At 41.9% G+C, this 17,247-nt stretch overlaps 1 protein-coding gene across 1 annotated transcript in view; it reads right to left on the reverse strand.

Annotated features, from left to right (window-relative positions):
* The window catches only part of CLVS1 (clavesin 1), a 61,590-nt gene extending 50,019 nt beyond the window's left edge, over nt 1–11,571 (reverse strand). The window contains exons 1-2 of the mRNA XM_081917603.1: nt 11,277–11,571; nt 2,990–3,614 (exon numbers count right to left, since the gene is read on the reverse strand). Coding sequence (XP_081773729.1) covers nt 2,990–3,378 — 389 coding nt within the window. The 5' untranslated portion in view covers nt 3,379–3,614; nt 11,277–11,571. The remainder of the gene's footprint in view (nt 1–2,989; nt 3,615–11,276) is intronic.
* Between the last annotated feature and the right edge of the window lie 5,676 nt (nt 11,572–17,247).

A 17,247-nucleotide genomic window follows, 5' to 3' on the forward strand; every position in this document is an offset into this window, starting at 1 on the left:
CTCAAATGTAAACCATTCTGGAAGTCTGTCCAACTGCCGAAATGTTAGAAAACCAAGGTGCAGCTACCAATTGGCACAGGCGCCCCAGAAACAATAGCCGACAGCCACATTGGATGTTCGATTTCCAAAAAAAAGTTCAAAACACGTACTTCTGGGTTTTTGGTGTTCAGGAGCCAAAATGTTTGAATACCAAGGCATTCAAGACCCAAGGTTTCACTGTATATTAAAAGTTTGGGGACATCTGCTCTAGGGGAGGAATTCACTGCCATGCCCTTCTGCTCATTCTGTCAGAGCAAGCATTTCAGCTTGTCGGATAAAACAATCCCCCTTCTCCTCCACCCACATGCTATTCAATGTGTTATCCTGACCCTCCAGAGTGGATTTGGGAGAGGCGGGGGAAGGGGGTACACATTATGCTTGTGGGAGTCCTTGCACTGGATTCCACTAGTGTGCCAGATTTGTTGAACTGGGGTTCCATTTTTTAAAAAAAGAGGAATTCTTATTGGATCCATTTAAAACTGTAATGTAAGTGGTCAGATGACAGCTCATTTAGATTTGCAGCTCTCACACAGGGAGAAAGTCTATAAAATGATTTTTGGATCTTTGCAGGCCATATGATTCATAAGCCTGTGAACTTGGTGCAAATGACACTAAGAATGAACTCCTTCCATTCATTTAAAATTGGAACTTTTGTCATCATAAGATAGGAATGGAAGAATAGTCTATTCCAGGACATGACTGACCCCTCTTGACCTGTGTGAAGGAAGAACCTTGAATGAATGTTCATGATCTGAAAGTCACCATAGGGTAAAAACAAAAAAATAGTTATGTAGCATTTATTTTTACCAATAAAATAAAATAGAAACTTGTCCTATGAGCATTCCCTTAGAGGTATTTTCAGTAGTGCTCAGCAATTTCCTTATCCTGGTACTTGTCAGTTAAGAAGTGATACACTGATTTTCTAATACTTACAAAATGCAGGGCTCAGGTACATGCTAGGTTTTTGTTTTTGTTGTTTAAGAGTTTTCTGGTTGAAATCCACAAAACAGTTACCTGGGAATAAGTCTCATTGAACTCAGCAAGGCTTACTTCTGAATAGACGTGTGTAGAATTATGAATTAGCTTTCTTTCCTCCCCATTCTGAACACAGAACCTCCCTCTTCAGAATACTTCAAGAGCATCTACAACACATGAGCAACCATTTTAGAAAACTGAATTTCCTTGTTGAATACAGGTGGCTTTCCAGTCATTGTCGGACTCCAACTCCCATCAGCCCCATCTGGAGGACCACAGGTTCTGCATTACAGAACAAGGCTTGGCTCACTTGCCTGAGCCAAGCAATGCACTCTGTTGGAATTTGCCAGGATGCTGTTTAGCAGTTTGCTCCTGAATTCCCTTGTACTGGATTATGTGGGGAAACATTACAGAGGATTGTTTACAGGTACATCAGGGTTCAATCCTAACCCCACTTACATGAAAGTAAGCCCCACTGAACTCAGTGGGACTTACTTTTCAGTATACAGTATTAGGATTGTGCTATTGGCTTCTGAGATCTTTTAGTCTTTCCCTCTCTCCTAGTTTAGTGAGATACTTCTTTGTCACAGCTGTCTGGTAGGGGGAAGCCTAAGGAGCCATCTGTCTGTCTATGCCATTGAGGACTGTACAAAAGCAGGACAGAAGCATCTGTCTTAAGGGACCAACGACAACTGTCACAACTTGGGCCAAAGGCCCCTACAGACAGGGAAAGACAAGAGATTATAAGCATATTGCATACTCCCTTAAACTGCTTTCTCCATATGCTTCTGCCGCTGGCCTGTTAGAACTACCTGTGACTCATAAAGCAGGACAGGGACAGGTTTAATTTGGATTGAATCAAGTGCATTATCTCATATCTCCTACATTATCCACCTGCACCCCTTCATATGTCATTGCACCAGTCTATTGTTCAGCTTAAACCTCTCTTTTCTAACCCACAAGAAATTAATATGATGAACTGAAAAATGTAATTGTTTGAAGTGTAATTGGTCTGAACTAATGACTTCAATCTGTCATATGTAACTTCTGTGCTGCTGCTGCTGACAACAGTCTTGGCAGCCCTGCATTTAATAGCATATTGCAGAAATAAAAGATGGTCAATGAGGGTTTGCAAAGCTCTTTTACCACTAACATGCCGGAAGCTGGAAAGGAATGGCAATTATTTCTTGGCAGTGCCTTGTAACTTCATTTTACCAGCCATTTACTGGCCTGTATTAAACGCCAAAGATTATCGCAGAAATGTATGGGAACATTTAAAAATATCCTTCTATTTTGACAGAAGGATGTGCTGGCAATCACACTTCCCAAATTAGAACATCTTGGCAAGCATGTGAGTTTGTCTTGATCAATATCTTTTAAAAGAATTTACACTGATTTTTGTAATCTCACATAGCAGTAATGCTCTGCCCTTTAAATCTGAGTCTCTGTACACTTGCAGTTAAGTGTCTGACATTTACAACTCTTGGGTTAATAAAGCAGAATTTATGGGCACCAGCTGGTATGGAAAGATTGGTTGTGAGCAAAGAAGCACTCATCCCCCTTGATTCTTTAGATTATTCAGTTTAAAAGTCTCCGCCTTTGTGATCACATTGCATTTACCAGCATTATGGCATTAAAAACAACAACACACACACGCTCTTGTAACTGTGGCCACGGTTATCATATCACATATCAAGATATGGCCAGCTGTGTAATATAATAGGCACTGAAGCACTTCCTGCAAATATTTTTGTTTGAAGCCTGCTGCATGTACGGGAAAATGGGAACTCCATATCTGAAGCAAAAAGGAAGGAAATTCTTAACACACATCTTTGACTATCAGATTCATCAGATCAACTCAGGATTTGAAAACAATTCAAAATAATTATTTCCCCATGTGCGTTGCTATTAACAATCAGTTAATGGTTTGTGTATTATTATTTTTAAAAAAGATAAGTACGCTATCTACATTTACCTACTCTGATCCCAGTTGGCTGCAAAAAGCAAAAGTATCTTCCTGCCGTAGTGATCACGGTTTTCCAGCACTCCTGGGAATCCATCAATCAGAGCTCGTTTGATCCCAGGATCATCAGCCTTAAAATTTTTGAACATATCCAGGTTCAGCTGACGGTACTGAAAGTACTGAGCCAGTAATCTGAAGGCATCTGCTTGGTGAAACTTTCTGGCTCGGAGAAATCTCAGGATGAAGGCATCATCTGTACGTAAAAACCCAATGTCAGGCCTTGTGATGATCATGTCCCTGACCTGCTGGATGTCCTGGTGCAAAACATCTGGGTTTTCATTGAGTTCAAGGCGGGCTTTCTCTATCGTCTCTGGGCTAAGACCAGCATGTAAATGGGTCATCTTTGCAAAAGTCTCTTTTCCAAATCCTTAACTTCAGCAATTTCCTTAGAAGATATTCTGGTCCCATTCAACTAACAGTCTGTGGTGATCCATCCAAGTGCAATTTGTATTATATTTTGTAATATATTGAAGAATACGATGAGGAGTTTTCCATACCCATCCAAGGACTCTCACATTCAGTTCATATCCTTAGATATCCATCCGTAGAAATGAATCACTCGTATCACCATCATTCTCTGAAAAATACATATATAACAACCACAGATTATATTTGTTTGTAAACAGACTGAACACATTTCCAAGCATGTGTATTTCCCCCTTTTTCTTTAAATTGCTACTGCAGATCTGATTAAAATTTAAAGACCCAAACAGTTTTAGAATGAGCTACTTAGTACAATGCTATCATTATATATCTTGCATACATAATATAGAAGCCTTGTGAACACAGCTTGATGAATTTATAATTGAACTGAGCCTTTAGCAATGCTGAAATTGTGCTGATTTAACATTATATTACAATTCCTTATTTAATTAGAATACAAATAACAATGGCACTGAGAGCTCAGTCAATGTCTTCCCAGATAGAGTTATACCAGTTTCCCTTAAGGAAGGCCCCATTTAGGCCAACCTCAAGAAATGATGCCCCAAATAGTGTCTGTTCCTTACTTATTAGTTGGAGCTCCATTCCAGATGAGCCCACCATTTCCAAGTAGCCTCAGGGCAGCTTCTCATATTAAAAAGGAGTTGCCACCAATCAATGATATGGTAGTAGACTAGTGGGGCTTCTTTGTAGCATATAAAGACATGTGCAGGGTGAACATACATCCGCTGCATGAGCTGGGAACCTTTTCTAGGTCAAGGCCCATATTCCCTCAAGGCCATTTTTTTCTGAGACACATGCCAGTGGTGGGTGAGGTCAGAGGCAGCAGGAGTCCAGAGAGGGCAGAGCAATAGATGTGAATCTCTTGCTATTGTATATTAAGCTGCTTTTCAGCCATGAGAAAGCCAGAGGTTTTGAAACGCATCTACACATCTCCTCATTCCCCTGTCCTTCATTCAGGCAAGCAAAAAAGCATGATTGTGGTTCAAGAATACAGTCCAGTGAGGCAAAAGCACTTCAGCAGAGAGAAGGGTGGCCTGGGAGAGTCTTGAGGGCCCTACCCCGATCTACAAATGGCACGTGTCGTCTGTACAAATGTCACCAAATGAGTATGGAAGAGCCATTGCACACCTGGCTTAACTTCTTTGCCCAATTACTGCTCCTAATTTTTTAAACCAACCTCCCACTGTTACACTGGTGCCTGCTGTGGCAAACATGCACAATAGAAAAAGCAGACCACCTTTTCTAGTCACACAGTGCACATGCATGCCCCAACCATGGCTTCTCAGAGCATCAACCTGCAACAGGTCTACAGTTTGTATGCAGATGTGCACCTCTCTTTCGTAACATACACATTCATTGCAGAAAGCAAAGGTATAACCTTACTACAGTTAACTACCATGCCGTTTGAAGCATCAGCCTTATAGGTTATTCCAGTTCCCTGTGCTGGCCTAGATACTAAAATTGATGGAGCGGTTTGGTTTGGTAAAGCCGAGAACTAGTTTTGCGCTACACTTTTTACTGCATGGATAGAGGAGCATTTTTCAGCCTGATGGCAACCTTCTCTCAGGGACTGGGAGGACAAGAGGAAAAAGTGGGCAGAAGAATGGATCTGACTCTTCCTTTGTACAGAAGGCTACATTCCAGCCACAGAAAAACATGCTTCTACACATATGCTCCAGGATACATTTCATCCTCTGTCCAGGCAAGCAAGCAGTTCAAGGGCACATGCCAGCCCGGAAAAGCACTTGAGAAGGGCATGGGGTAGGACCAGTGAGTGGGGTGAATGGCCTGCAAGAAATCCTTTGGCAGGATAGAGAGGTGTGGAGAACCCCACTTGGCCACCAGGTGTGAGGTCTCACTCCCTGGTATAATGCATGGAACAGGAGACTGTCTTGCTCCAATGAGAGTGTTTTTGACACTTTTATAAAGTAATAGATGTGTGCTCCAGCACTGGAGACTGGTGCCCCAAAATAAAGACTGCAAAATTGCCAAGACTTTCTGCAATGGGCACATGGTGGGGTAAATGTGCATTTCGGCTTGCAAGAGGGAATGATCCCCTCTCTGCTCCCCCTGCATGCTTCCACCCACAAGTCTGTTTAGGGGGTGGGACACATGAGGGGGAGGAGAGGGGAGAAACTCCATTGTACAAGTGGAAGTCCTTGTGCAGGTCTTCTGCTGATGGGACTCACTAGTTGAATCTGGCCCAGTGGACTATGCACATGGTTGAATACTATTTCTGACAGTGCCAGCCTTCTTATGGGTGAATATATACTGGCACATAGCTGAATGAGAGCCTTGGTGGTTTTTTCTTTAAGTAAGTCTCAGGGGAAGACTTCAGTAGTATTTATCTGCAGATCACGGCTTTTGAGGTTTACCGTTTCTGTGAAATATCCCACATTACATGTGCATACTGTGGTAACTAGACCACAATGAGTATTAGAAAGGGATTCTATTGTACACACTGGTGCATAATTCATTTTTATAAGCCTTCTTTCATTCTAACATCTGGCTTTAAAGCAATATGCAGGCAGCCAGAATAATCAATATTGCTTTGAACAGCAGGGCTGTTTCCTGGAAGCATTACCAGGTGTTAACTACTATTGCTCCATTGAGATATTCTTACCTAGTGGCTGAAGACTTGCCTGCCATGGTGTTTTCATTTATAAAAATGCTTCCATGCCCAGTAGACTATTTCTCATACAACCTTCCCCAGTTAATCCTTTAATTCTATTTTCAAAAAGCTTGTTCGGTCCACTAAGGGGCACATTGCCAAGTCATGGAAGGATTTCCAGGGATAGCCCTCCAGATGTTTGTTTGTTTGTTGTTTGCTTGCTACCATCAGCCCCAAGCAGGATTGTCAGTGGTCAGGGATTATGGGAGTTGTAGTCTGGCACCATCTGGAGGGCACCACTTTAGGTGGAGCCTTCTAGGTAAAGGATGGTGTAGTTTCAGGGGGCATCTCCAGCTGCCCTGTAAACTGATGTACATTCATAGACTTAGAACAAACTCCAGAAGTCCTTCAGAAGTTTGCACAAAAAGGAAAGTCTCCCCACTTCCCAGTCATCATAGAGCAGCCCACATAATCCAAATCAAAGTGCCCTAGAAATAATATTCCCAGGACAAATAACTCTAAGATTGCAATCCTATTTATAGGTTGCTTCTAGACTGTTGTAGATGCCATTGGTTGCCCTAAGCACCCACACAATATCACTGTCATCAAAATGTACCCCCCCCAATTTAATCTGCATTTACCTTTTCCAGGGGAAAGCCAGTTAATTGATTTAAAAATAAAATAAAATGCCAATGATTGCAGTATTAAACTGCTGTCTGGAAGCATCCACAGTTATCTGGGATTAATGTCACTGAACTCAATGGAACTTGCTTTTGAGTTTACATCCATAGGTTTGCACTATCAATGGCTTAATAAAAAACAAAATTATATTTTAAAAGTCTTTGATCCAGCATCATGCTTCTAATTTCATTTTATTTTGGAACTATTTATGAACTGCAGACTGTCTTAGGATACTTGGAATATTGAAATAGTCTGGGCCTCTTTACCAGAGGCAGCGCAGGTTGTAATCACAGGCATAAGGTGATATTGGAGGATCATTTTTTTTAAAAAAACCAACCTATGTTTGGTTGACCAAGAAACATCTTGGTGGCACCATCTTAAAATGTCTTCTGGACCATTGGTACTACTTTCCTCTCTTTGGATTATGATCCCCCATGTGCTGCTGCTTCCCTCTTGCCCTCCCCACCTGATCATTTTCATTCCTTCTCTGGTTTCCTCTGCCTTTGCAGACAGAGCTAACAGCACGGCACAATGCTCATCCTTTTCTCTGTGGTGTGAACAATGCATTGAATAATTTTAAACTTCTAGTTGTGGTATGAGCAAGTGTTTTAAAAAACACACTCTAGTCTGCAATTCTACCTGGAATAATAAGTATAGTGGATTATATTAATTTTTTTAAAAAAAAAATAGCATAGACCATAGGTGGCCAATGTAATTCCTTCCCTTTGTTGTAGAGTACAACTCCAATCACCTCTGAGCATTGGTCATGTCAGGCATGTCCATGTACCACATCACTGGGCTTACTGGGAAGGAGAGGGGGAGGGCTAGGTGGCAGGTAGGCTGGTGCAGTGCAGGTGCAGCAGCAAGAACAGAAGATTGACTCCACCACTGCATATATGCACACTTACAACATTTTCTTTGCATGTTATGCATGTCATAGTTAAAACCATGCTCAAGGCAGCTTACAACATGAACAAAACCACACAATTAAAAATATAACAAAAGTCATAAATGGTAAATAAAACGCATCAAAAAGTACACAGCCAAACTGAGCAATGTCCACCCCATGCCACCCACCCCACTATCCCTCCCATCTCCCACCCAGGAAGCATAGAAATATGGCTGATGGGAGGCCAGGTGCATAGCACTGGCTGCCCCTAGGGCACCCTGGCTGGGGCTCATGGGAGCTGGAGTCCAGCAATACCTGGAGGGATGGATTTCCCTGATATATATGGTGGTGGTGGTTCTTAATGGAAGGAGCATAGCCAAAGATGCAAGGGAAAAGCATTAAATAACTCTGGTTCTCAGCCCAGTATACCTGAAGGAGCATCTCCGCCCCCCATTGTTCTGCCCGGATGCTGAAGTCTAGCGCCAAGGGCCTTCTGGCAGTTCCCCCACTGTGAGAAGCAAAGCTACAGGGAACCAGGCAAAGGGCCTTCTTGGTGGTGGCGCCCGCCCTGTGGAACTCCCTCCCATCAGATGTCAAGGAAATAAACAACTACTTGACATTTAGAAGACATCTGAAGGTAGCCCTGTTCAGGGAAGTTTTTAATGTGTGACATTTTAATGTATTTTAAATCTTTGTTGGGAGCCGCCCAGAATGGCTGGGGAAACCCAGCCAGATCAGTAATTTTAGAGCAATAATATACTGTAATTTTCAATGGCGAAAAACCATTCACACTACATAAAAGAGCAAGCAACAGAGAGAGAGAATGATCTTTTTACCCAAGTCAGAAACAAAATCTCAGGGCAGCTTCTTAGGAGATCATTTTGTAATGAGCTTCAGTATTTAAATCCTAAAGATAAGATTGCTGCATAAGAGGTGAAATGCACACATATGTTTTATTTGGTGCTTGCTGAAAGCTTAAAATTTAAAGCGCATGTGAGAAGGCAAGGTATGTCCTCACCTTTGCTTTAAAGGTTGCCAACCAAAAAGAACATACGTACATGCCCTGTACATGGGGTACAGCATGCATATCCATTTGTTAGGGTACTGTGTCCCCATTTAGAATTTCTCATATGAGAAATGTGATGACCCATAACTATTGTAAGTTCAGGTGACTCCAATTCATATAATGAAATTTCATCACTGAGTAGTGCCAGCCAAGCACTTGCAAGTGTGGTTGTTCAACAGGACATTGCCAGAAAGGAAGTGTGTGGGCACGAAGGAAAACCAGACGGTACTGTAGGATGACTCAGTATTACAGTATATAGTTCCAGCAGTGGGGGCATTATGTTAATAAATTACTTTTAAGCTCTTTTAATTTGAATTGTATGAAGTATGCAGGACAAAAAGCATCCATAATTACTTTGCAAAGGAATATGCACTACAATTATGTGTGTTATTGTCTGTGGTAAATGTTAAGAGATTACAAATACTACAAATACTAGAGAGAAAAGCCAGAAAATTCTAACACACACAGAGCAAAACACAAAGTTTGCACCTGTTTCCATACTTAACTAGTGAATTGCTTAGTGGTAAATGTCTGAAACAAGCCATGATGCAAACATTTCTAACATTTACTGGTAAATCTCTAGGCCAACAATCAAAGATCATGGTCATGTCCATCCTTAACCTGCACATGTGGTATTTACCAAGGTACAACTCAACATCTCTCAAATGAATTTTGCAATACAGCCATGTCTAACATTTACCAGTGAATTTCAAGAACTACCAAGCAAATGCTATGATTTCACCCTCAGTTCCTCAGTTGTCTCTTCTTTTCCATAGTATGCATGTGTCTTCTGAAAAATTAACAATTGCAAACACAAAATAAAGACTTTGCAGTGGCTGACATGGCTAATTTCAGTCTTTATTTACATGGAAGTAATGACTACTGATTTCAGGATAACTTACTTTCATTAAGTGCTTTAAAGAAAAAAATGCACTATGTTTCTTTGTGATGGGGATAGGGGATAAACTACTTATCAGCAAAGCAAACAAACCTTTCTGTATTAAAGACATAACTTCAAATTACATTTGGAATTTTCCTGAATATGTATCATTGGGTGAACCACTGATCTGCAGGCCTAATTCTGCACTTTCTAGTTACTGAACACAATACTTAATTAGAGTACATAGATGAGCACTGCAAATAAGTGAAGGATGGAGAGCAAAGACTCTTTGAAAAGTGAAAACAATGTTTTGTGATCACACATCCAACCATCATAATGCCTGTTTGAGAGTAGCAGAGAGCTTTATCATTCCTTTGAAAGCTCTGGTTCCTATAAATTATCTGTGTTTTTTAGAGCAAGGATGAGTCAACAAAACTGGGAGGATTATAAACAAAACTGTCTAAAATGACTAATTTCTTTCTTTTCTTTTTTTTAAAAAACTTACTAAACTGTGACTTAGGCCTTTGCAAGCAAGTCAGCAAAAGATTTTCAAAATGATAAACAACCTACTACCAGCTGAAAGAGAAAAGTCATACCTTTGCTGTTTGGTGCATGACATCATGCTGTTATATAACGTCATTTTACTTGTTGGCACTGCACTAACTTTTAATGTACCAGACCAGAAAAATCTGTGTTATCATCTGATTAGACCATGAAAGCCCAGGAAATCTCTCTCTGATCTGCCCTTTCCTTCCAAATATAAACCAATCACTGTCTACTTATGAACAAAGAACAGCCATCTGTTCTTTAACTTTAATAATATTTTCTCTCCACACCCCCCCAACCGCCCCCATTCCCAGTGATATATTGAGCCACTGGCAGAGGCCATTAGAAAATATTTTCAGCAGCAGAAATTGCTTGTGAAAACGCCAATATAACACTTAGATGTGTTGGGAATGGGTGTGTATGTTAAAATCCTTCCATTTGCTTCGAAGATAGATGATGGAAGCACTTCCTTACTTTCTGCAGTAAATGCTACAGAGAGGAATGGGTGGAAGTGATTCACTCTCCCTCCTCCCTGTCCCATATTAATAGGGATGCTTTCTCGCCGAGAAGGAAATTCTATTGACCCTGTTTGATTTCCCCAGTACATCCTTCAGCTTCTGTTTTAATATGCCTGAAGGAAGCAGACGACGATTTGCTTAGGAGCAAGCGGCATATCTGCAACTACCCCGGGGAGGCACCGCGCTATCCCACCCCTCGCAACTCTCTCAGGCTTTGCTTTCCCTTCTCTAAATGGGTAACCTTCACCTGAACTTCCCCTCCTCAACTTGTGCCTTCTCTGAGGTTTGGGGGTGGGAGGGCGGCCGATAAGGATTCTTCATTCCCTCCAGCCCTGTTTTTCAGTTGATCCCTTGAGAAATGCGGGATGCTCAGTTTAAGCAGAATTTTTTTTTGCGGCGGGGGGGGGGGTTAAAAAGCAGAAAAGGGTAGCCGAAAGGCAGGGAAGAAAGATGGGTGGGGGGAAGGGACGTTAAGCGCAGATGGGTTGCAGGCGAGCGCTGTCCACGCAGGATAGTGCTGAAACGCCGCAGCCATGGTATTGCAACAAAAAAGAAGGGAGAAAACAGAAGCTACCGCAGACACAAGAAAGATCGTCCCAAATACCTTTAGAGAGCCGTAAGGAAAAACGAAGCCCCGCCTTGGGTGAGGTTGTTTGCAGGATCCCTTGCCTCCAAGATGGGTGGGTGAGAAGGTTTCTGAGTGTTCGCCTCAGCCTAGGATCTCTCTCCAAAGAACTGTGAATGAGTGAGCTCCGGCTCCACGGGGCGATGCATTTTTGGGTAGCATGCGCGCGTGTGCGCCTTCTCCACGCAGTGGCCTGCCGTCCCCCTGGGTCCTAAAGACCTTCTTCGTTCAACCCAGTATTGTAAGGAGAGAGCACAATGTGGGAACACTCACATAGACGCAGAGACCCCTTTTGTGACAGATGCTTCCACGAATGTTCTTCACGACTGCAGATTTCAATATGTGACCAAATCAAAAACAGGCTCCCTAAGGGGGGGGGCGGTAAGCCACCTGATGCATCGCCCGTGGCAGAGCTCCTGAAAAACCCACCATTTCCAGGTGTTTGTAGTTAAAGCGGTGGCTGTGTGGGGGGAGTGGAAACGGCAATCGAAAACCCACCTTTGTTTTCCTGTGCTTTCATGCAAGAAACGGCACACACACCTCCTAAACCTTGAATGTAAAAAGAAAGGAGGGAAATAAAGAATGGCAGCCTGCAGAGGAGCTGTAAGAGATGACTGCTACTCCGCACCAGCAGCTTAAGATGTTGTCACTATTAAGCACTGTTGTTGGAACATAAAATCTTCGTTGAACATCTTCCCTGTTTTCCGGTCAGCAGGGACTTAGAGGCCTTCTAGTTATAATTTCTGTGCACATATGGACTGGGGAGCTGCTGCCTGTTAAGTGTTTTCTGATCTGTGCTATGCACAGATGCAAATAGATGGAATCCTGAGGTTTTGAGACATACATGGAGCTTGCAAACTACAAAGAGCCTTGGGTCTGCTTTTCATTGCTGGGGAGTAGTGCTGTGTCATCATTTTCTCTTCTTTGTGTGTGTGTGTGTTTTAATATTCTCCACCAGTTATTGAGAAAACAAATTGCATTTGGAAAATATTAAAGGAGAGAACATTTCAGCTAAATTCTCGTGCCCAGGGTGCAAGGGTTTTGCTTTCAAGGTAATCAAGGGGTCTTTGTGGGTGCCCTTTCCTTCATTCTACAAATAAGCCCAACAGTTAGTCGCAGCCTTGCCAGGTGCCTACACTTCAGGAGAGAAGATCATGAGATAACTTCTGCCATAGAGCTTCTTCAGAACAGGAAGGATGGGCGATCAGGGAAGCTATGGGCTACTGGATGAACATTTACTCAAATAAAACACACACAATGCTTCCAGCCATTTCACAATACTAAAGTAAGCACAAACCCCACACCAACATACTTTTAAAAAACCAAAAAACCTAAGGGTCCTGAGAATGAGATTTTTAAAAAGGAAGCTTATTTCATGGGGAAATATAATGTCTGAAAAACTGGAGGATACATTTCAGGACAGCACTGTTTGGAAATCTAGACTAGGGCTCACTTGCAGTTAGGGATGTGCCCCCAGAACCTGTATCCAGTGCTAGATCTCAACTCATTAATGTGGAATAATAACCGCAGAAGAAAGCAGGTTTCATGAATGTCATGAGGTTCCATTACTATGAGTAACCACAGCATTCCTAAATATCTGGGGTGGAGAATCTATAAGTTAGTGTTATTGGACTCCCACCTTCCGTCATCCCTGATCATTGGCCATGCTGACTGGGGATGTTGAGTCCAACATCTTGACACCCACAGGTTTCCCCATTGCTGCTCTATGACCTAATGTGTGAAACTGAGTGAATTTGAGCCTCAGTGACATCAGTCCTTTTAGAAACAGACAATATATGTACATATATATCAAGCATCAGAAGGCCTTTGATTTAACCACAGCACCTGAGCAAAATGCAGTGGTGGCTTCTTTTACCAATACATACTATTGAGAGCCAAAATATATTAGGCCTTGCCAAGCAGGAAACCAAGGCAGCATCTGCATTCCTTTTTTTCTTTTCAATACAAGAATCTGAATAAGAGCTGGGAAACGTATGTTTCCCCAAAACGATTCCTTTCCATAGATTACAAAAACTGATATTGACTCTGTTCAGCCATTGTCTTGTAGATTGTACAACACAGGCAAAACATCTGTACCAGTCCTCAATACTCTGGGCCCAATATTTTACTTTTTTTACAAAATGTATATACTACTACAAAATGTATATACTACTTGATTATAATAAAATCTCTAGGCAGTTTGCAATAAATATTACAATTATCAATAAAAAATATTTTTAAACAATTTAAAACATCTACGATGACACTTTGCATGACTGACCACACCAATGGAAGAGTTTATTTGTTCATTTTTGTCCCTAATCTCCAATGCAAGGGGTGTTACTATACTTGAAACAATAAACAACAATAACAGCAAGTCTCACATGACACAACTATCCTTTCCTTTTCCACCATCCCATATACTCCTTCCATTGACCCATATTATCCTTGCTATATATGAAGATATGAGTGGGCTTCATAAGTATACACCATGTATACACCAAAAATTTCCAAATCCTGAACAACCCTTAACTACTCCAAGTAACTCAGGCCTACACAACCATCTTGAACAGACTCATCCTGATCTGAAATATAAATTGATATAATTTAATATATAAATTAAAAGTCAATGCAATGTTTATTTCTTATTACGTATCATTTCATTGGGCAGCTTCAAAGCCACTGATGTCATGTGAAAGAAAGTATATTTGACTTTAACTTACAATGGCAACTATACTACTAATTTTATTGATTTTCTTAATACTGACGTTATATGTCAAATTCTGCTCTCATGTGGCTTTTTCACAGCATGGATGAGGCATTAGAAACTCACAATGTCTTTAAAATATCCACTTGGCAGACACCACCCTATTCCATAAGCATACACAGAAGATACAAAGCAGCAACTCAGAAACTTGCAAAAAGTTAGTATTACACACTATATGATAAAGTAAAGGTAAAGGTACCCCTGCCCGTACGGGCCAGTCTTGACAGACTCTGGGGTTGTGCACCCATCTCACTTAAGAGGCCAGGGGCCAGCGCTGTCCGAAGACACTTCCGGGTCACGTGGCCAGCGTGACATCGCTGCTCTGGCGAGCCAGAGCCGCACACGGAAACGCCGTTTACCTTCCCGCTGGTAAGCGGTCCCTATTTATCTACTTGCACCCGGAGGTGCTTTCGAACTGCTAGGTTGGCAGGCGCTGGGACCGAGCAGCGGGAGCGCACCCCGCCGCAGGGATTCGAACCGCCGACCTTTCGATCGGCAAGTCCTGGGCGCTGAGGCTTTAACCCACAGCACCACCTGCGTCCCACTATATCATACACCCCTATATCATACATCCCTATATCATACACACCACTATATCATACACCCCTTTAGATCAGGGATAGGGCACTTCTAGCTCACAGGTTGAATGCAGCCCCAAGACTTCTCCAAATAGCCCACCTCCCTCTATCCAGGCTATACCCTCACCAACTCTTCTCTGTGGTCTCCCTGAGTGCCCTGTGATCAGCCTGGTGAAGCAGGGTATCCAGCATTGTACTGCGAAACCAACAGATACTCCCAATCTTTCTTTTCCTTTACTGAAGTGATGCTAGGGCAGTTTTAAAAGGAGATCTGCAACAGAGTTAAGTGTGTGTGCGCAGAGCGAAAACTACAGCAATAAATACCAATCTACCATCCTCCTGTATCTTTCAATGTTTGTTCACAAATGATGAGCAGTAAGAATCTGAAACTAATGACTGCATGCTATTAATTAACTAGAGAATTCTTCTTCCCTAATGTACAGTTGTCACTTGGAATAATTTCCTTTCCAATTAACTCCTTTGAAGGGTTAGATTTATAAGGACACTCACAAGTGTTTAGGAATCAATAACTGATTCTTCTTCAAAGAAGTAAGACTTTCAGCCACCCTTTTACAGTTCCAAATCCCTACCTGTTTTTCATTATTGAAAAAAATAGTCTTTCGTATAATGGGAAAAATACATGTTAATGTCAGGATGCACTGATTAAATTTAAAAGCAGAGGACCTTATTCTTCCATTTTTACTCAAGATGAAGCAGGCTGGACAATAGCAAATGTGCAGTTGGTGAAAGACACACTGCAGAGCCAACCAAACACAAGTGAGAGCACATGATTGTGGCAGTGAGGGTGTCAAAGAAGGCAAACTTCTCGGCTTCCATTGCATCACCAAGTAACCATCTAACCATCCAACATTTTTGTTTTGTCTGGGGAATGTAGTTTGGGTCTCTTCAGAAGCCCTGCATGAAATTTTGAATGCGCTTTATTTTGAAATTTATTTTGAATGCACTTTAAAGGAATAGTCACTCACCTCCACAGCTGACATTAGGCCACATCCACATGCAGCCTTCAGTGAGGTATCCAGCACAATGTCTGCTACAAAATGGTGGCATCAGTTTCTGCTGGTGTAGCCCAATGGTGTGGACAAGGTATTTGGCCAACAATATGTTCCCTTGCTCTTCTTGGTTTATTAAAGTATGCTTTATTATTGTTATCATTATTATTGATTAAATTTGTATAGCGTCCTTCATCCAAAGATCACAAGGCAGTTCACAACATAAAAATACAACATGACCACACAAAATGGATAACAAAAGGAAGACCAAAAGCAAATCAATACACACACAAACACATTTAAAAGGACATAGAATGTTAATCAGTCAAAGGCCTGGTTAAAGAACAATGTTTTCACCTGGTACCTAAAGATATGCAATGAAGGCACCAGGTGAGCCTCCCTCACAAATGGGGAGCCAGTGCAGAAAAGGCCCATTCTCATGTTGCCGCCCTCCAGACCTCTCATGAAGGCAGCACACAAAGAAGGGCTTCAGTTGATGATTGCAGGGTCCAGGTCAGTTCATATGGGAAGAGGCCATACTTGAGGTATTGCGGCCATTCACGGCTGATAAGGGATGCCTGGCAGATCCAGGGTATGGTCAATGCATCCTTGCAGGTGAGACTGGTCCTGGCCATCTTGGAGGAGGCAGTGATCCAATCACTCATGAAAAAGCCCACCCTTCACCCACTGGTTTGTGACAACTACCACCTGGTTGCAAATACCCTCTTTGGGGGGAAAGGAGATCAAGACTATTTCATCATGAAATTCTTCACAGTAGAGATGAAAGTGTCTCAGAAGAACTGTACCTACCAAAGTGGTATATTTGTATGGTGGTGTGTCTAGCTCAACATCAAGAGGAACATGATTGCTTTTCAGAGCCAATGCATTTCCCCAGCATCCCACCCGCATTTTGAATTTCAATAGTTGCAAGAAAGCTGTACCACGTCTTTCTGAATGCATACACCTGCTTTTCATCAAAAATAATATTCACAAATAACCAGCTGGTTGTGGATTTGTTGCAGGGCAGAGATTCTTAGGGGATGTTTCCTAGAATTTTGTATGCCTTGTAAAATTCATGAAGCTTTGGCTGGAAACATCATAACTGCATGATGCTCATTCCACAAAGATCTCGTGTGTACATGCAATGTAACTTCAATTTCTGTGAATGCCCTTGAGGATACTAAATAATTTTGCCTATTTGAGGAACTGCATTAGACAAGGAATTATGTCACTGAAATAAGCAGATGGAGGACATGATCCTATTTGAGAAAGCTGTAGTTTGTGTAATTGAGGTTGTACAGCCTGTTTGCTGTACCCCAGCTCCAGTTTTTAACAAGTGAATCATAGAAAATCAATACAGCTCTACTGATTTACCCCTCCCAAGGACTGATTTATTTTGCTTGCCCTCCTCTGGGGAGAAATAAAGTCACCACTACAGCAGCTCATACGATAGGAGCTGAAGGGGACAGCAAACTATTCAAACTAATTATTTTCATTCTCCAAGTATACAAATTAGAAGCAAAGCATATAAGACATTAAGAGCAGCACTGTGTTCATCAAGCTGAATGGCTTTCAAGAACCCCCTTGTGTTCCCT

The sequence above is a fragment of the Podarcis melisellensis genome (assembly GCF_964234715.1).
Source record: "Podarcis melisellensis genome assembly, chromosome: 7".
Classification (NCBI taxonomy): Eukaryota; Metazoa; Chordata; class Lepidosauria; order Squamata; family Lacertidae; genus Podarcis; species Podarcis melisellensis.